We start from the raw sequence: 21,084 nt of genomic DNA on the forward strand, positions 1-21,084 counted from the left end.
GATAAAATTTCTGAAATCCCTACATTAAAGACAATAACCTAGTCAGAATATATTATAGGACAAAGAGAATGTTAGGTAATACTGCCATAATGCCAAAAATCAGAATGGCTCTTCTTTCAAGGACAGATGTTATTTGTAACACCACCTCAAACATTTTTGGTACTTTTCACTTAGAAAAGTGGAGTTCAAACAAGTATATATAACTATAATGAGAAGTCAAGGTACTGTTAGCTATTATAAAGTACTGTAAATAGCACCAGTGCTTTCCAGAAGCTTATACTGTAATAACCAAAACATAAAGGTCTGAGTGAGACAGACTTTTTTTTTACATATGAAACCTGAACAGACCATCTTCTATTGTAGAAAAATGCTCCTTGATTAAGTACTAAAATTAAACAAAAGACTTTTTATTTCTAAGAAAAGGAAAATATGCTTACAAAATAAAGTTAGCTGTTCTAGTAACATAAAAGTTTAATATGTATACTGCTTTAAGAGGTGCCATATCAAATATATTTCAGTTAGGTAGGTACAGAATAATGATATCCCATTTTTCTGGTATGGCATTCAAAACACAAGGAAGTTAAATGGTTTTTATTAAAATCACAAAATTAGTTAAAAGGAATATTGACTTAAAACCCTAGTCATCCTAACAACCAATTTAAAATGGTTACTTACATTATACCATAAAGTATACTTAGAAAGCAACATGTTATTCTGGTTTACAATTTCAAGTGCTCTGCAACTACTCTTTATACTCTTTCATTTTCCCAATTAAGTAATCTTGAAGTATTGTTTTAGTATTTCCTAACACTTTAAAAAAATGTAGGTACAGGAGACATGGTAGTCTACAGGATCTCTACAATCTGTCTCATTTCTGATGCCCTATAATCTACCTCCAATACTTGCAAGCTGTATGATTTTAGACAAGTTAGTTAAACTCTCTGTGCTTCATGTTTAATAGCTGTAAAAGTGGAGTAATAACAAGGTTGTTGTGAGAGTTAATATATATTAAACCCTAATTTCAAATACTGCCTGGCTAGTTCCGCTTATGCAAAGGTTGCTCACTCCTTTCTCCCCTTTAGAAAAAAATTTTTTCTATTATCATTCATATCTAAAACCAATAGTCCAATTAGTAGAAAGACAAATTAAGAAAACAATACCATTTATAACTATATCAAAAAGAATAAAATACCTAGGAATAAATCTAACAAATGATGTGGAAGACCTGTATTCTGAAAACTATAAGAAATTGATGAAAGAAATTAAAGATGAGAAATAAATAGAAACCTATTCCATGCTCATGGATAGGAAAAATAAATATTGTTGAAATGGCCATACTACCCAAAGCAATCTACAGATTCAATGCAATCCCTATCAAAATATCAACGGCACTTTTCACTGAACTACAGCAAATAATCCTAAAATTTGTATGGAACCACAAAAGAACCCAAATAGCCAAAGCAATCTTGAAAAAGAAGAACAATGCTAGAGGTACCATGCTCCCTGATTTCAGGCTATGTTATAAGGCTACAGTAATCAAAACAGCAAGGTACTGGCACAAAAACAGACAAACAGATCGATGGAACCAAATAGAGAGCCCCAAAATAAACCCACACTTACATGGCCAATTAATACATGGCAAAGGAATTAGCTTGTAAAGGCAGTGAGAGATGCAATAATCTGATGGGCATTTTTCCAAAGACAATATCCAAAGATGGTCAAAAGACAAATGAAAAGATATTCAACATCGCTAATCAACAGGGAAATGCAAATCAAAACTACAATGAGTTATTACCTCACACCAATCAGAATGTCTAATATCAACAAGACAAGAAATAACATGTTATTAAGGATGTGAAGAAAAGGAAACCCTTGTGCGCTGTTGGTGGCAATGTGAACTGTTGCAGCCACTATGGAAAGCAGTATGGAGGTTTCTCAAAAAAAAACTAAAAATGAAATACTATGTGACCCATAACTCCACTTCTGACAATTTATCCAAAGAAAATAAAATAACTAATCCAAAAAGACATATGCACCCTATGTGTATCACAGCACTATTTACAATAGCCAGGATATGGAAGCAGCCCAAGCGTGCACTGACAGATGAATAAAGAAGAGGTGGTACATATACACAATGGAATATTATTCAGCCTTAAAAACGAATGAAATCCTCCATCTGTGACAACATGGATGGACCTAAAGGAGGGTATTATGCTAAGTGAAAAAAGTCAGACAGAGAAAGACAAATACCATATTATTTCACTTATATGTGAAATCTAAAAAAACAAATGAACAAACAAGCAAAACAGAAATAGGCTCATAAGCACAGAAAACAGACTGTGGTTGCCAAATGGGTGGGGTTGGAGGGATGGGTGATATAGGTGAAGATAAAGAGGTACAAACATTCAATTATAGAATTGGTCAGGAGGGTGAAAGTACAGCAAAGGAAATACAGTCAATGTCTTTGTATGTTGACAGCTGGCAACTACACTTATCATAGTCAGCATTTAGTAATGTAGTAATGTATATAGTCATCGAATCACTATTTTATACACCTGAAACCAATATAAATTGTGTATCAACCACATTTCAATAAAAAAATAAAAGTAAAATCAACAGCTGAAAAAGAAAGATTTGTATAAATCTATATTAAGAATCATAGTAAGAAATAATAATAAGAAAAGCTTAAAGGGCAGGAAAAAAGAGAAAGTCTTCCTTAGCATTCAATTTTTCTCACAAATGTTTCTGGGAAGCATGAGAATGTGGAAAATTGACCATGCAAATTATAATGATTCAAAAATCAAAGAAATTTCACAGATCATAAGTACTATTGTATAATCACTTAAGATTTCAGAAGAAATCATCTTAATGACAGATATTAACAACGAACTAGAACAGAGAGGTTGCAGTGAGAAAAAAAAACTACGTCTAACTTGTCAAATAGTGGGTACCTTGACATAAGGTGGTTTCCCCTGCCTTTGACATTCTAGAGGACACACTCACAATTTAGCAGACAATACAAAGAGGGTTTGCAGACCAGACAGAAGATATCTTTCACCAGTAAACACTACCCAGTTCACCTAGGCTTAAAGCCCAGAACTGTTCTGTTAATGCAATAGCTAGTATACACTGTGACTACTGAGCACTTGAAATGTGGCCAGTTCAAAATGAGATGTACTCTAAGTACAGAATACACATTAGATTTCAAAGACTTAGTTAAAAAAGAGTAAAATATCTCAATACATTTGCGTATTTATATTTAACTATAAGCTGAAATAGTTTGGACACAGCAGGTTATATAAATACATTATTAACCTCACCAAGGGACTTTTGTTTTTGTGGGGCTTTAATTGCCGACTAGAAGATCTGAAATAAATAAAATGATTTACATTATATTTCCATTGGACAGTGCTACCTTAGACAACAAGAAGAGAGGAAATGAGTCCTTAGGAAACGTAGCACTGATAGCTCTTAAGCTTCCCTACGAGGTCAGGTTTTCAAAGCACTGAGTAACCCAACCAAAGGACACTGTAAAGCTACATAAAGTGGCAACTAACACATCTCCAGGGGAGGCTTAAATCTAGTGGTGCTTACATTTAATTAAAATGTAGGTGATAAAGGGACTATAAAAACCACAGGTGTATTAGAAGATAAACATAGCTTTATGGCTGAAATTTAAAGTATATTCTTTCATCTACTGCCTTAAAAACAAAAACAATCTTGACCAACTTCTTTAGTGATGCTCTTAAAAGGTTATTTTAATTAAAAGGGTAAAAGCTCTGGTGTAAGCAACACCATCCAAAAGAACTCTCTGCAATTATAGAAACATTCTGTATCTACACTACCCAATACAATAACTATGAATCATCGAAGCACTTGAAATGTGGCTTACACAACTGAGGAACTGAATCTGTAATTTTGTTTTTCAATCAAGTGAAATTTAATTAAACAAGACAGCTCTAAAACTTCTTTAAAAGAAAAAAATATTTAAATTTATTTCGCCCTAATATTCTAGTTACATCTAACTCCATACTAATAAGAGGAGATACACACTACTCTCCTTTCTGTGAACTTAACTGTTTCATCTCACAAGACCAAAAATCTCTCTCCGTGGACCAGATTCCTGGCTACTAACTAACCCGTAATTCTAGGAACCAAAGCAAGGGCATAAAACATAAGGAACCTGACATTTGGTCCTACTTCCTTTATGTTATATCCAGGAAGGATTAATTTATTCCACATCTGTGTGTGTGTGTGTATATACAGGTGTGTGTGTGTGTGTGTGTGTGTATGTACAGCTATCTTACATAGTAGAGTAAAAAATCTCAAAGTAGATCTCTTTTCCTGCACAGTATATTTTTCCATAGAAAGCAATTGTATGGCTGTATCTGTAATTGAGGGACTGGAGTAAAATTTAAGTATGTATTAAAATCAAACATGTTCACTATTAACTTTCCCTCCTATACAATCTCAACGGCCACTTAGTTAGCAGACCACCTATATCAATATTACTTTAAGGTACTGGACTAGCCTTCAAAAAAAAATTCCATACTGAAGTCTTTCTATACTGTATACCTCCCTAGAGGCATTTAAAACTCTTACACAGAAACCTCACTGGCCACTCAACTAAGTTGCTATAACAGATTCAACATGACAAAAAGCTTAGCCAAGCACAAACTTAAGAAAGTTCTTTTTCAAAATAATCATATTCAAATGTGCTCTCAAACAATCCAAGTTTGTAACTATCTTTTACTAAGACACTACTTATAACCTACAGCAACTCATCGGTACTTATTACAACCCTTTTATCTGTGGTTTCACTAGCACACACAGTGACTGTCATATGGTCCAGTCCCCTGCAGTGTAGGAAATCACCTAAACTTTTCAAGACAAACCATTGCTCATTCTTTTAGCCAAATATCTGAAGATTGGCTAAATCTTTTTAAATTTCTTATTTCTTGTTAAGTTTATTCTAATGGTTAATTATCCTTATAATTGAGGGGTTCTTTACAGCTAACCTAGCTGTACCACTAGATTTAATTTTATTTACTCTTTTAATCCCTGAAGACTGTTACAGTTAACCAGACAAAATTAACTACATGGAACAGTATTAGAAGACAAGAATCTATATTTAAAGGAGGAAAAAGAAGAAAATAAAAAGGTTGGGAATATTTTCTCCTTTGCTCAAATCAAACCAGTACAAATTTTCTTCCTTAGCAGCACTGTGTTCTTTTTAAGAAGGTTTATAAAAGTTTAACAGAAAGTGAACTGATCAGTAAAGAATAGTATATATGATGCTCCTTAATGGGTTAGCTTCCTAATAGGCTAAAAACACATTAATTTATAATCCAATTTTTATCTTCCCAGTATCATTCCACTGAACTCAATGAAAAAGCAAATAGTCCCAAATCATAATTAAAAGAAGCTGAGACTTATTTTTTTTCTACTTGCTTTTCTAAAGGGAGGGGAGGTGGCAGGGAAGTTCCTATGAAAGAAGATTTTAGGGCCAGCATTTAACTTTCCTGGATAAACTCAATTTTACACCATAACTGTGCTTCAAGAGTAATTCAAAAGAGCATGCACTATTTCTGGTACCACTCCACTAATAAAACACAATCTGAATCTAGCTCCCATTCTAAATGGGCCAGCCCATGGAAAAACACTAGTGCTCAATTACATGATGATTAAATAACAAGCAGAACCTTTGGATTCAAGGAAATCTTCAATTTGAAAAGTTGCATTTTCTATTAATAACAGCCTATTAAGAGACTTTCTTTGGTAAGAGGAATAAAGATACTTTCAGTATCTTACATAGCTGATTGAACACATTCGTTTACCTCTAATTCTTTGTGAAACCCCCTCCATATAGACAGTAAAACGTAGAAGGAGGACAAATGGTAGAAGTGACAGCAGTAGACAAAAGATGGCCACAAGATTTGAGGAGCTAGTAAGCGAACACAGAAACAGGAACTGTCTTAATTAGATAAAGGCTAAAGGGGAAGAAGGCAAGATGCAAACTCAATCAAACCACAGATTCCCAGAAGATCTCAGAAGTTGGAAGACACTGGTGTGTCTCCAAAGGTGGCTAACATGGTATAACAAAAAACAGAAGGAATGAAAGTTCAAATGAATAACTTAAGACTCCTGGATCCACACTCCTATCCTGTAGACAGCCTCTTTACAGTATTCCAGATCAGTGTAAACCTTCAGAGGCTCACTCTTTAAATTGGTTGAAACAGAGGGACTCAGTACTCAGAGATACCAGATATAGCTGAGGTGATGTATTTAAAAGAGAGATTAAGTGGAAATCTGAATACTATACAAGTATAGTATTTCCGCAATGTTAGTATACAAGTAGAACCTCCTTCCCCCAGTAGGCTCCCTAAACATTGGCAGCCAAGCTTACACTCTCTAGTCAGGATATTAAAGCACTCCTCTGGGAACACTAACTTTTGGGTAGGAGTGGAGGACAACACATACAGATAGACAATAAAAATAGCCAACTCCCCCCAAACACCCTACAAAAGACTGCAACTTCATAACTACTCATATACATAGAACTTCCAGTCAGCATTTTAGTGCCCAGAAGTCTTACATGCAGAAAAGGAGTAATTTGGACATTCAAATCTCAAAAATATTACTTTTCATGTATTTCCTTCTCAGGAAACTGGTGGATTAGCATTACCAAAACAGACAAAAAAAGGGAAACATGAGCTCTAAGAAATAAAGGATCAAACAGAGACAGAAAGGCAAAGGAAATTCCCAAGATGACTGCTATGAAACAGGCCTACAGTACAACCAGTCCAAATTGGAACAAAAAAATGAAATGAAAGGCTGGAATAGGGATATTAACTGACAAGAGAGAGATTTTTAAAAACCTAACAGATACACAAATTCCTCAAAGGTAGAACAGGGAGATTTATACTTCTGGTAGGTAGTCTAGGGGTGAATTACCAATAGGTACATAGAATCAGGGGTCAGAAAATTTTATCTTTAAAAAGCCAGTGAGCACATATTTTAGGCTTTGTGGGTCATCTATCTCCATCATAACCATTCAATTCTGCTACAATGTAAAAGCAGTCATAAAATAATCCATAAATGAGCATGGCTTTGTTACAATAAAATTTTATTTACAAAAACAAGTGGCAAAAAAAAAAAAAAAAAAAAAAAAAAAAAAAAAAACAGGTGGCAGGCTATATATGCCCTGTGGGGTGGGGTGGTAGTTTGCCAACCTGACATAGATAATTAAGTGAAAAAAAAGCAATCACTAACACTGGTGAAAACAAGAAGATGTAGAGGAAAAGGAATGTAATTCGAACACACTATTATGGCTAAATTCCAAATAATATTTATATAATTATAATAAGCAATATTATATTGTTTTTCACAAATCTGGTAATTATATTGGCAAGATAAACAAAGAGAGAAGGGAAGGGAGAAAGTGTATACAAGTATGTCAATGTCCAACTATTGTGGATGGGAAAGTGGGGGAGTAAGATAGCTACACCGTCAATAGAAAGTCAGTAAATTATCCAGCATAAATGAAATAACTAAAAAGTCAAGAGAAAGCATGTTATTTGCTTATAAAATTTTAAATAGGCAAATTAAAAGAATTAAAAGAGATTGGCTCTAGAACATCTAGTAGTTGGGATTCAGTATTGTAGTCTTTCATTTTAAATCTTGGTTAAATCCGCCTGACTTCTTAAAACTATATGCATGTATATGGTGAACATTGCTAATTGCCTATATGCTATCCATTTCCCCTTCTTCTGACTGCCTACATAATCTCTCCTCCATTTTTTCTTATTAACCAGAAGCCTTATTTTGTTCAAAGTGGCAATGTTCCCAACTAAAAATATTTCCCTTGGTATAACCAATGACATGTCAGCTAAAATTTCCAGGAAATAATCCACTTTCTGATTCAAGGGTACTCCTTCTTGTTTCTTCCCTCTTTGTGCTTGGAATCCACAAGTGAAGTCTGGAGGTACCAACACCAACCGGGACCACGAGGATAAAAGCCAAAGGCTGAAGATGACAGAGCAGAAAACTCCAGGGAACCTGAGTCCTTGATGACATAACCGAACAAGTTGCACCATTTTTGGACTACCTATCTCCAGACTCAAGAAAAAACAATTACTATATACACCACATAGTAGTTAGGTTTTTTGTCATTTACAACAGAATGCAATCCAAACTTGTACAATTACCTTGTTGATAATAAAGGTTAATCTTAATTTTCAAAGAGGAAAAAATGAAAGAGACTTGATTTGTCCAGGCTTAACTGCTCATCCATTCTACTAAAACTAAAAAGGGAAATTTGAAAAACTCCAGGTGCACATGAAAAGAGATGTACACACAAGACATAAAAGAAGATGACATCTTAACAATGACTACAATCACAAACAAGTGTTTACTTCATATCCTGGCGAAAAGTAATAAATTTCCTTCATTTTTCCTTCTCCTACATCCCATATTACTCACTTCTGTTTCATCTTTCTTGAAACCTAATTCAACATTTGCTTGGAACTGAATCTACTAACAGATTGTGCCTTATATTATTTAAATCACAGAGAACTGTAGCAACCTAAAGCTTTTAACTACATAGGAAAAGAGGGCATTTTGAAGTCTTCTGTGCCTCCATCTGCAACTACTCTACAAATTAGTGTCATAAATTTCCTTAATTAAAAATTCAAAAAAAGTATAAACACTCCAAAAGTAAATATGTCTTATGTAGAAAAAAAACACTTACTTTAATTAAAGCAAAATGAGAGGTTTGGGAATGAGAAGGGTTAACTCAATCACTATTTTCAAGTATTAATATCACTTAATTTTAACAGAGCACTATGAATGCATTTCCACCAGTACTAATAAAGTATACTTCAATGCATAAGCCTCTGCTTTTATCCACATTTTTTCTATCATCCAAAATCAAAACTGAGGCCACTGTATGTATGGACATAAAACCTATTCCTACTACAAAAAAATTATCTTAAAATGTGTAAAAGAAAGGAAAGGGTAAAGTGGCCAAAGAAAATTGAATAGTTATAGTACTTTGCCAAAATTAACCTTCTAAATAGGCCTGTAAGATATTAGCTTGTTTTATTTCATATTTTCTGTAAGGCCATCAAAATGAACAAGCCTAAAGAATTATCAAGTAAGCATTTAAGTAGAATAGCTTACCTTTTATTTATAGGTTTTTCATCTTTTTCATAAGGCTTTACAAACCACTTGCCAATACGTACAAAGTTCCGGTTCATTAAACACCGTTCCAACAGATTGTGAACTGCTTTAAAAAGCAGAGTACGGCATTCATAGGAAAGTCCATTCTCCCACATTCCATCTTCTTCTTCTATAAGAGTAATGAAACAAAAAGTAAAGTAATGGCACTGTATCTACACAGAGCCAAGGAAAAAGTGTTACAGTTTAAAATCTAAATTCAGAAACCCTATTTCTCCTTAGAATATTGAGCTACATCACTTCCATATATCTCTAGGCATTAAAATATCAGGTTTCAAAGTTACTCCATAAGGAATAAAAAGTTTAAATTAAGTGCCATGTATTCTATTAGTTGAAAATTATAAAATGTACAAAAAGGAAACAATATATTGCAAACATACTGATTTAGTTTCTGTATTAATGAAAAGGACATTAAATGCACTCTATACCTAAAATGCCACTTTCTAAGATGGCTCACTTGTTGCTTTGTCCTAATTCCTCCAGTCAGTCGGCCTGCCAAAAAAATCTAGCCAGTTAATAATTAAACTCAAAACATTTTATGTCCATCAGCATTCTAATCTACAACTCAACTATAAAAATAAGCAACGAATAAAAAGGAAGCTTTTGGCACAGAGCCTAACAAGCAATGCATTATCAGCCACCTTAGGTCTCATTTCAACCAAATGATTCCCATGATTACTATTCAGGATAGGATCCTCTACTTGGGGGAGAAATTTCAAGACTTAAATTTTACAGGGCACTTCTGATATAAAAGTTACAGCTATCTTCACTAACCATACAGCCTTAATTTTGCCAGCAAATCTTAACCACGCCAAGTTAGCTTGCCAAAAAAAAAAGATCTTTTTCAAGTAAGCCTGGATGTAGTTCAGAAAAATTCTCTCTATCCATATCATATTTCATAACAAAGTAGCCAATGAATCCTGCCACAAATGATACTCTTCAGCATTTGAAATTTCATTATTTTAAATTGTTATTTCAAATATAATTCATTATCCTTCTACAGCCTTCAGGTTTCCTTTTCTTAAATCTTTTATAAACATCGTATAAATATGGGTCATCTTCTTTCAATTTAAGTTAAAAGAAATGACAAAACCTTTCTTAATTCAACACTAAAAATGTATACACTATATCCATAGAAAAATAATGAACTATGATACAATGAACTATAGAAGATAAATGTTAAGAGTGACACATGGTTTATATTTTAAGTTCCACAAGAAATGGGTAGAATAAACATTAACTAAACAGCATAATGACAGTGGACTTTAGCAGCCCTAGAAATTTGTGCCACTACAAAGGTTAATGTTGGTTTTTTGTTGTTCTCTAAAGTGATTCCTCAAAATAACAGTCAAGTCTTTCAAACCAACTAGTTGTGTTTTTCTAAAAAGGTTAACTTTCGGGGAAAAAACAGGTAAGCTTTAGAAAATGACAATACTTGAGAACTAGAATAAATTTTAAATCATTACACAGAAAAAGTTCTTCACATTCTATCATATTGCAGATATCCTTATTCACTTCCACTCAAGACCAAAACTTTACAAGTCTCACTTTATTAAAGAAAACAGTACATTAGGCAAAAAGAGAAGTGACGCACAGTGACTGCACTTTAATTATTTGAAGTCTGGGTTACAAGTATTATTTGTGAGTTGCTGAGAGAAAATGAATCTCAATCTGCTTTCAGCTTAATCACATTCTATCATCTCAAAATTTAACAGCTACATTAAGAGTTTTACCTCAAATTATATGACATATGATTTTTAAAAGTGTTAATTCCAAGAGAATTATGCTGGGAATATCTCCCAATTCTTCACTTCTTCATAATCAATTTAGTATACTTTATATTTTTATTGCCTTTTACCTCAAAAATCCCTACCTTTGAAGAAGCACAGTGGGTGTGTTAAGTAGCCTTACTAAAACCTTTTTTCTAACTACTTCAAAGTTCTAAAGCATCAAAGAGTGAAGATACACAGTTACCATTACGTATCAAAGTCCACAGAGTCACTGTAAACCTCAAATATCAGGAAATTACTCAATTAAAACCTGAGAATGAATTTAACTTCTTCCCAAAAAGTAAATAAAAAACCTTTGGAGTAGTAGAAGCAGTATTGCAGTAGTTTATATAAGTTTTCACATATTTCTGAAAATTTTATGGTTTTGCTTATTTTAAAAATCTATTTAAAAACCTACAAACTGTAAATGATTAAAAAATACTAAATATAGCTTAGAAAATTAATCAGTTAATTGTCAAGCATTTCTTCCTCGTTGCTCTAAATTTTACCTAGAGAAACTCAGGTAAGCTTAATCCTCATCTTACTTTATACCCTCAAATGCCCACAATTCTCATTAACACTGAGTGGGCATTATGCATAAAACAAAAAAGAATGGACCACCTGTTAGTATTTTCTAAAGCCAACAAATCTCTGAAGTGCATACTCACCTACATGGCAAATAATTAAGCAACCATTATACTAAATATAATTTCATTTTTCATTATTAAGGAAATAATGAGAGTAAGTCCTAATAACACTCAATGAAAAGCCTGAAAGGTGTTTTGTTTGTTGTTGTTGTTTTTTGGGGTGGGGGGTAATCAGAAACAAGCAGCTTTGAGTTAAGCTGCTGATATCCTGATGTTATAACCACCATAACAAAAGTACTTCTTTTTAGGTTGCATTCAGAAATATGAAAAATGAAATGGTACAACCAACTCATCCAAGACATAGAAACCAGCACCTTTTACACTAATTAAAACAAGTCGAAAGGGGGACCCTAGTAAACATAATGTTCTTCATGTAATTGTAGATTAATGATAAAAAAAAAAAAAAAAGTCCTTGAATCTCAACAGCAGAATTACAATAGGGAGGGAGGGAGAGAGGAACACATGGCAAATCTTTATCTAGCTCTTTTAAACTTAATCAACCATAGCCTAATGGAAAAAGTCTGCTTCATGTGTTTAAATAAATGTTTTCCTCTTCTTCTATCTGTATCACCAGAGAAAATAGTTTTGATTTTGTGTTTTTAGTATTTTTCCATTACTATTAGCATTAGAAATCTTAATCATCATTACTTGAAAACATTTTCACAAAGTATTTATTTGAAGAAAATGGTGCAAAAGTTCAAATGCTATATTTAATTACAATAAAATATTTTTTCTGAGGATACAGATTATATAGTGATGCCAAATTATGTGGTATGATAAGTTATCAGACTAATTCTCTGTGGGGGTGAGGGGGAATGAAAAACATAAAAACCAATACACCTACTATTCATACTCAACATTTTTCTCAAAACTGACATCTTTAAATATCTCCATAGTGATAGCGAGTAAAAAAGGAATCTTCCTAAATAATGTTGCCAACCTATTAAAATGGAACATATGCTAATGAATAGGTCAAAAATTATCATATCAGAAAATACCATGTATTTCCTGAAAGACTAAAGAAAAATGTTTAAATGTCTAGTTTAGTGTTTATCTTTAACAAAACTGCCCATTCATAAGCCATTCATTCAACAGATATTACCGAGAGACTTAAGTTAATGGCATTGTTGATCTATGGCAAAGCCTGTAAAACTCTGGTTTAGAAACACCCTATTACACTGATGATCTTTGAAGACTTAAGATACATTTTACTCAAAATGGACAGTATGCAGAAGAAATATAGTGAAGTTGTCCCTAGAAGATTAGCCAAAATGAAAACTTGGGTCACAAGTAAATTATGTAACAGAAGACAGGAACAAATTAATTCTCTTCAGGCTACCTGGGGCACAAAACAATTTAGTTTGGCTGACACTAGGGTCCTATACTTGGCTGTTGTTTTATCTATTTGTCAATCCTGTTAAAGCTGCCACTTAAGATTGAATAGCCACTATAATTAATATCTTTCAATAAGAGCATCCAAAATTGAGTTCTAAAACTAACCAATGGCCCATTCAGTTTGACAGTATTATGATGAAATGCCAGTATAATGAAAGTATTTAGACATGTTGCTAAAAACCCATATATAGACCACAGGAGCCAGGAAAAATAACAAATATTTTTAGCTCTGAGTCTGTTCTTTTAGTTCTCAAGGTATCAGTTTTCTCAGAGTCTCATCACATTCGAGCTATGATTTTTTTAAGATGCAAACCTCAGGATAGGGAGAAGTTTTTTTTAATTTTTGTTGTAAGGGAAAAACTAAAAGCCAACAATGAAAGCAATAAAATTCCAAGAAGTTTAAAGCACAGAAGAAAAATACCCAGAAAACTGTTCTCCTTCAAGGACACACTCATGCTAATGAAATAATCTTGCTTTAACACAAACTAACAGTACACCTAAAACAATCAATTCTATCCCCTGTAGAGATTTGACCAGACAGATTAAGCTAAAATTTTCTCCCCAAATTTATTCTTCTATCCTACAACCACTAAACTAGGTCTGCTACAAAGTTTAAACTTAAAAAAATAAATGAAATGTAACGGCTGTAATGGGAGAATTTTGTTCCCTAATCCTTTCTCTATCAAAATATACCAATGTTGAGTCAACTACCCATTCTCCTGGAGCAGAGGGGGAGGGGGCGGGGAGTGTTTGGCTTTGGGATTCAAGGGAGATTTGAACAAACAGCTTTCTGGAATGTTATTGTTAGGTCAACACTAGTTAGCACAAATCCTGACCAAAGAATCATCAGGTCTTTGCAATTACTAAACAGTACTGACTACTGTTACAAATAACTTAAGAGTTTAAAGTATGTATCAAACCAGATCTGGTTTGAGCTAACATATTTTAACCTGTTAAAATGAGTTTACATTCTATTTCTACACATCAGCTACACTTGAAAGGAAGGTTACTCAAATTATGTAAGAGAAACAGGCAGAAATTTAAAATGTTTTATGGTACCTGATCATAAGTCTTCTGAACTATCATGATCAACAAAAACAAGAAAAGTCTGAGAAACTGTCAAGTCTGGAACAGCCTAAGGAGATAAGGCAACTAAATGTAATGTTACCTTGGATGAGATTATAGAATGGAAAAGGACATTAGGTAAAAATATGGGAAATCCAAAGAACGGGCCTTAGTTAATACTAATGTATCAATATTGGTTCAGTTTCATTAGTTGTGAAAAATATAGCTTTCTAATTTAAGATGTTAACAATAAAAGAAGCTGGGTGAGGGTTTATTCTAGCTTAGCAAACTTTATGTACATCTCTTTTAAAATAAAAGTTATTTTTAAAAATACACTATGGATGACACAAAGGAGATAAGCAGGTTAAGTAAAGGCAATTCTGTTCTTTATTACTGAACACTTCAGTTCATAAGAGAAACTGAGAATTCTAGTATTTATAAAAAGGAATGCCTTTCCTCCTTCCCCCACCAAGAAGGGCAATATTATCACCATAATTACAAACATTTCAATAACAAGATGCAGTAGGTGTTGAACCAAACAGAAGGACACTGCCTGTGAAGAGCAGGCTCTAACTAAATTAACCAGCTTTTTAGTTACCACCTGGGTCCTTCCAGGTCCCCCTTCCTCAGTGCTACACCTCCACTTGGAACTCAGGATTGCCTCCTGCAGCTGATGCCACCCCTACTGTCCAGCTGCTCTCTTCTCAGGGGAGCTTAAAAGAAGGGAATAGAGTGCCACAGATGGGAAGAAATGAAAAAGGGGTTAGTTTGAGAGACAGAGGCAGACTAATTACTCCAAAAGGGAGGCAGACGGTGTCCCTGGAGCAAAGAAAAGGGCAAGACAAATATACTCCATCTGAAAAGACCTTATTATTCTTTAAGATATGTCTGATTTAAGTAACAACATTCTAAAGTAAATGACAGGTTTAAAAAAAGAAGCTAAAACATTATATAAATACCACTGATGACACAAACTGCTTAAAATAAAGGACAGGCTTTTGAACTGCAAATATGATTGCATACTACTCCTAATATATTTTGGTTTACTATTTCAATTGCTTTCACTCTGATAAAATTTTTGAAGTTATTTACCATTCAATGGCATTCATTTTAATGTTACATTAAAAAACAAAGTTAAACTAAAGAAATTTTTTAAACTGTAACCCAGTTTCAGGAGAAAACATATTTAACTCATAACATGAAACTTAGAGAAGAAAAAATATCCATATGGTGTTTTAATACACAACAAGACAGCTCACATTTAACTTTAATAGGCTTTTAACTTTCAAAACATTAGTCCTACTACGCAAATACTACATAGCTGTTAATTAACTTTGATTCCACAAAATGTATTTCATGGAATATGGGGGGAAAAAGTGGTCTGTTTAGATGCTCTGCCAACTTTATTAAGACTGAAACCCCCAAGTCAGCATTACAGTTTATCAACATAGTTCACAGTTTATCAACATTAAAACACTCTCCACTTTATGTCCATGTAAAAATTAAAGTAATTCAAGCATACCCATGTCAATGAAGCTGGTATGCTTAGCCTTTTGAAATAATGACCAGAAAGCATCATCTTGCTGATTCCATAAAGGAATTTTATATTCTGACATACATGCGCGCACACACACACACACACACACACACAGATATATATATACACACACACTTAGAAATATACAAACACATCATTTTACATATTTGGAACTACATTATACACTTAGAACTAAGGGCTAGACTCTCCAGCAGGGATCTTACTAGGGAAGCTGAAAAAGCTAGAAAGTATTTATGATAAGAGAATTACAGCCACTCTCAAAAATAAGCATTAACACTGAAGGGTTTGTTCTTCAGAAAGTAAAAAGCAACTATCAAAATAAACAAATGTAATACATATATTCCTGCACAAACACTGGTCTTACTGGTACTTGTATGAGATAGTCACCTGGATTACATTAAATTGAAAATAAAATAGGTCCTACAGGTCACATGGACAATAAAAACTTCAGACAGTACTCAATTTCAAATAAAATGCATTTTTTTAGTTATCTAAAAACCCTGAATTAACCTGTCAAGAATCATTACTAAACATCTTGCTGAAGTCTTTGGTACCTTGCAACAAACAGCTAATCATTTACATTCCTATCACTAAAGATTCAGTTAACACTGACTCTTACAGTCTAAAATAAACAAGCTTCAGTAGCACATGACAAGAGCTACAGTATCTCTTTCTATGTAACACTTGGTCCTTAAGAGTCAAGAAACTAAGATAAATATAATGTTACTGATTCACTCATAATAAAATTATTTCTGTGTAACTTCTTAGATTGTAACCCCATATCCTATAAAAACTAAACAAGCTGGCACTCAACTCATATTAATTCATCGATAGAACAATATCTAAAAGAATGGCTTTCCAAGAATAACAAAATTAACATGCTGTCATGTTAATAAAACCACCATCACAAATAAAATAACTAAAGGCTTTGAAAAAGCACAAGAGTAAGTTACATTTCTAGATACTCCTACAACTGTCTGCATATCATACAGAAGAGAGCTGTGGCAGAACTACTCAAAGGGGGCTTCAAAAGTATTATATGACTTAGTTAGGAACTTTATGCTCCTCTATTTCACTTTTCTTTGGTAATATAACATGCCTTCCTTGGCCCGTCTGTGAGAAATTATTGAGGAAGCTGGGTGGTGGAGGAATAAAGTTATTCAACACTTGAAAAGCCTGCCATAATATGGGTAATTAAAGTAAAATAAAATAACCACAGTGAAATAAAACATTAGGCTGAATTTTTATCTGGGTTCATGCCTAACAGTGTTCCAACAAAAAAACAAAATAGGAATTTGTAACACAAAGCCGGGCAAAGAACACAACATTGTTATATCATTAGTTAAGATAAAAGTTGCTTTCACCTGATAAATCATGGTGAATAAGGTCAGCAAAATTAGGGTCTTCACCCCACCAAAATATCCACAATTCTCTTCTTCCAGGTCTTTGATCTCGCCGCCAAACACCAAGTACATCTGCCTTAAGGCAGCGACTAAAACTGCTCAAAATGGGGTCTTCCTCTGTCACCGGAAACAGAATAGGGGCAGAAGTTGGGCCTTGCCATACGTATCTTTTCCATTTAATTCCCGTCAAGTCAGCCTGAAGAAAAGAAAGCATGATTTGTTTTTTTATCATTGCACATTCACTCAAAGTCAAAAAAGTACTTTTAAAGTCCTTTACTTCAATAAGACATTACAATTTTTCAAGATGCTTAAGATATTGAAAGATTGACCCGAAAAAATGCTTATTGATAATTCCAAAACCGAAAATTTAAGAAAATAGTTTAAAAATTAACAGTAAAATGTCACTGAATAGCAAAGTCAACAAATAAGTGTCCTAAGGAGAAATAAAAGCTTAATATTTAAGTATAAACATGTACTTTAATACTGCTTACTTAAACATTTCCCCACTGGCCTAGATTCTGTTCTAACTGGTCACATTTGTTTGGTGTCAAACTTGTGACAGAAAATTAATTTTTAAAGACATCATTCCATGTTTATAGAAGTTATGGCTCTAACGAAAAGAAATCTGAATTGTCACTGAAAAAAATTCTCGTTACTTCTTCACATCTCCCTTTTAGGAAAAGTCAAATAGTTCCTCACAAAGAACAGTCAGATTTGTGCTAGTCTATCTTCAAAGAACTTGATCCTGAAAGTACGGCAAAAATAGACTGAGTCGGAGAAGACAGAAATATACAAATCACTATGTCTTATTACATCTGAAGAGATGCTGATTAATGGACATTGTACAAAAAAACATAGGAGGGAGGGAATTACAGATCTCAAGTTAGCATGGTGAAAGAAATTTGTCAAGAGGGAATTCAGTAGTTCTTTAATCTAACCTAAAGGTGCAAAGCAAAAGGTGCCAAAAATGAAACTGCTGATACATGACTGGCGGCTTACACTTGCCAACTAGTTGTGCTCCGCCCACTCAATTCACTTGCCTATCACATACTCTCTTAATATTTCTCATAGCACAGGAAAAATGAAAAAGGAAAGTCACCGCAACTTTAAGTCATTAATGAAGCCAAACTACTTTGCCCATTTGAAGGCTAAAGAATTGCAACAGTTGGTACTTTTCAAAGTCTTAACTGTTGGATGTTCCCAAATCCACACAATTGTCATCCCTACATCCAGCCTCCCCAGATTTTCAACAAAATGAGCAGTCTGCTCAAAACCTTCTAAATATGCGAGCAAAACAAAATACAAAAATATTTAGTGCAAACCATAGCACGTCCTCCATGTGTCTGCTCACTCACACACTAACATAATGTTCTAATAAAAGCAGGATGGCTAGAAATTGTTAAAATAGCAAACTGTCTTCAAAGTTGAAAGACAAAATACGAAACAGCATCTTCTGGCTTTTACAGAGGTTAAGTCACCCACAGAAGAAACGAACCCTCTGTTAGTTTGACTCATATAAAAAACGTAAAACGAAAAGAGCATTTGGGGCAGAAGTTCCGGAGTTCTGTTTTCTGGGGGAAACCAAATAACCGGAGTGAAGCATAAAGGCAGTGGGCGAATGGGCAATAATGGAAAGTGTAAAAAAGGGACCGTGGTCAATAAGGAGAAAAGCAACAGTTAAGAAACACAGAAATGTTAGTGTCCTGACAGATAAGGAGCGTAAGTGGAAGACAAGACTACAGAGAGGGAAAAAAAAGAGTTAGAAACAAGACAAGAAAAAAAGCCCCCAGTCTCCTCCAGCAGAGCCCAGGCCGGCGGGTGCGGAGCTCGGCCGCGGCGCCGGCTCCGGTTGGGCCTAGCCGGGGACGCGGGCATCTGGATCCGGCTCGGCCCCCTCCCCCACGGCCCCGGGCGCGCCTCGCGGCCCCCTCCCCCGCGGCCCCGGCACTCACCAGGCAGAAGAGGTTACAGTGACAATCTTCCAGGCTGGCCCCGTTCGGCACGAAGGAGGAACTCATCGTCCCTCACAGCAGCCGCCGCCGGCGCCACAACCCACCATCCGCCATTACCGCCGCCTCCGACCAGAGAGAGAAACACAGACACCGAGGAAGGCGGGGGGGTGGTGGCTGGGGGGGCGGTGGAAGAGGAGGCCGCCGGGCCGCCCGCCCTCCCCACGCACCCCCCCGCCGCCGCCGCGAGCACCCCCGCCGCCCGGCCGGCACCCAGCCACCCGGGGCCGCGGGCCGGAGGCGGGAGGGCCGCACGGCGCTCGCCCCGCGGGCCGGACTGCGGCCGCCGCGGACGCTTGTCCCTCTGTGGGGGACAGAAGGGATGTGTGCCCCTTCCACGGGAAAATAATAAATTACACAATAAATAATTAAAATCGAGTCCGAGAGGGCACAGCCCAAGCCCTGGGGGGTTCTCCCAGGCGGGGAGGCTCCCGCGGAGGGGCGGAAGGGGCGAGGAGCGGGAGAGAAGCCCAGGCCCCCAGCCCGGCAGCGGCGATGTCCTCGGGACCAGTCTCCTTAGTGGCGGAGGTGGCGGCGGCGTCTGCGGGCTCCCACCATTCTCTGGCAATGTCTCCGTGTCGTTCCTGGGCCAAGCCGGCCTAGCGTCTGCTCTCCTGCGGCCTCACCGCCCGGACGCCGTACTCGCCCCCATTTTGTGGGCCCAGCGGGCGGTGTTTTTCCCCCTTTAATCCGAATTCACGGGTTTTCCCTTCGCTTTAATGGCGGCCACAGGGACCAGCTCGCCCTCTCTGCTCGCCCATTGGCCACCTTGAGGTCACGTGGGCCGGGCTCCGTGGGGAGGGGGGAGAGAAGGGAGTCAGGGAGCGCCGGGAAGCTTTCGGCCGAGGCGGTGAGCCCCGGGGACTGGGCAGCCAGCTGGTGGCTACTAAGCTAGCGCCATCTGCTGGGTGCCCCGGCAGTGTGAAATGACCCCAGGCCTTGGCCCTATTTTTCTTCTTGCGGAGGACTGTACCTTACAAGAGGATTCACATCACGAACCTGAGAATTACGTGGAAATCAGTTGAATTGTTTGGAAGAGAAAGTGTTGCAAAAATTCCAAGGCATTTTTACTTACTCCACGAGGCGGCTGGGGTGCTTCGCAATCCACTGGGCTTGGGAGTTAGATGATTTGACATAGGACTCGGCTACTTAAAAATTGCGATAGTTAAAAAGAAACATAAATGAAACAATATAGCCTCGTGATTAATACCTTAGGAGTTAGAGCGACACTGTCTGGGCTCCAACCTTGAGCGAGTCACTTAACCTCTATGTGACTCAGTTTTCTCATCCTTAAAATGGGGCAAACATACCCTTATCTCGTAGGGTTGTTGCAATCATTGAGATTAGTAAAATTAAAGTACTGCAACCCAGTGCCAGACAGAGATAAGCATTGTCAAGAGTTACCTATTATTGTTGTCATCTTTACCTCATGTGGTTATTGTGAGGGGTAGGTGAACCAGTGTCTGTAATGTACCCAACTAGAGTGTAATTTCTCTGAGGAACAGAACCGTTTTGTTTACCTTTGTACCTCTAGTGCTTAAAAAAGGTTCCTAGCACACAGTAGGTGCTTGATATTTGTAAATTTTGAAATGAATGAATGGTAAGAAGTAGAAACAAAATAAAATGTTAGTTCCCTTCCCCATAAGACACTCAGTTCTGGACTGGATTACATTCCAATCCAGGAGTTCAAGTTTTTCCCTGAAAGTTTTAGAGAGGAGAGAATGAAAGAGACAGGAGGACAGGGGAAGGAAGGAAGGATGAATCGATGGTGATTCAAAAGTTAGAAACATTAGTGACTTAGGACTTATCATAATTTTAAATCATAATTGCTTCTGTAAAATAAATGGTGGACTCTTGTACGTCACTCCATCAGCCATGGAATGAAAAGCATTCCTCATCCATCCATTCATTCATTTATAGGGTTAAGAGCCCAGATCTTGAAGCCAAAAGCCTCTAGAAAAAGTTCTGCAACTTATTAGTTATTCTTGGATCAAACTTGAC

The 21,084-nt window shown here is 36.0% G+C and overlaps 1 protein-coding gene across 3 annotated transcripts in view; it reads right to left on the reverse strand.

Annotated features, from left to right (window-relative positions):
• The window catches only part of MED13 (mediator complex subunit 13), a 94,939-nt gene extending 75,097 nt beyond the window's left edge, over nt 1-19,842 (reverse strand). For 2 of the 3 annotated variants that reach the window (XM_036911130.2, XM_036911129.2), the window contains exons 1-3: nt 19,027-19,841; nt 17,036-17,270; nt 9,181-9,349 (exon numbers count right to left, since the gene is read on the reverse strand). In XM_036911130.2, coding sequence (XP_036767025.2) covers nt 9,181-9,349; nt 17,036-17,270; nt 19,027-19,092 — 470 coding nt within the window. In that variant the 5' untranslated portion in view covers nt 19,093-19,841. Of the gene's footprint in view, nt 1-9,180; nt 9,350-17,035; nt 17,271-19,026 lie in introns of all 3 variants that reach the window. The other variant, XM_036911131.2, reaches the window with a different exon arrangement.
• Between the last annotated feature and the right edge of the window lie 1,242 nt (nt 19,843-21,084).

This window comes from Manis pentadactyla, chromosome 4, assembly GCF_030020395.1.
Source record: "Manis pentadactyla isolate mManPen7 chromosome 4, mManPen7.hap1, whole genome shotgun sequence".
Taxonomy (NCBI): Eukaryota; Metazoa; Chordata; class Mammalia; order Pholidota; family Manidae; genus Manis; species Manis pentadactyla.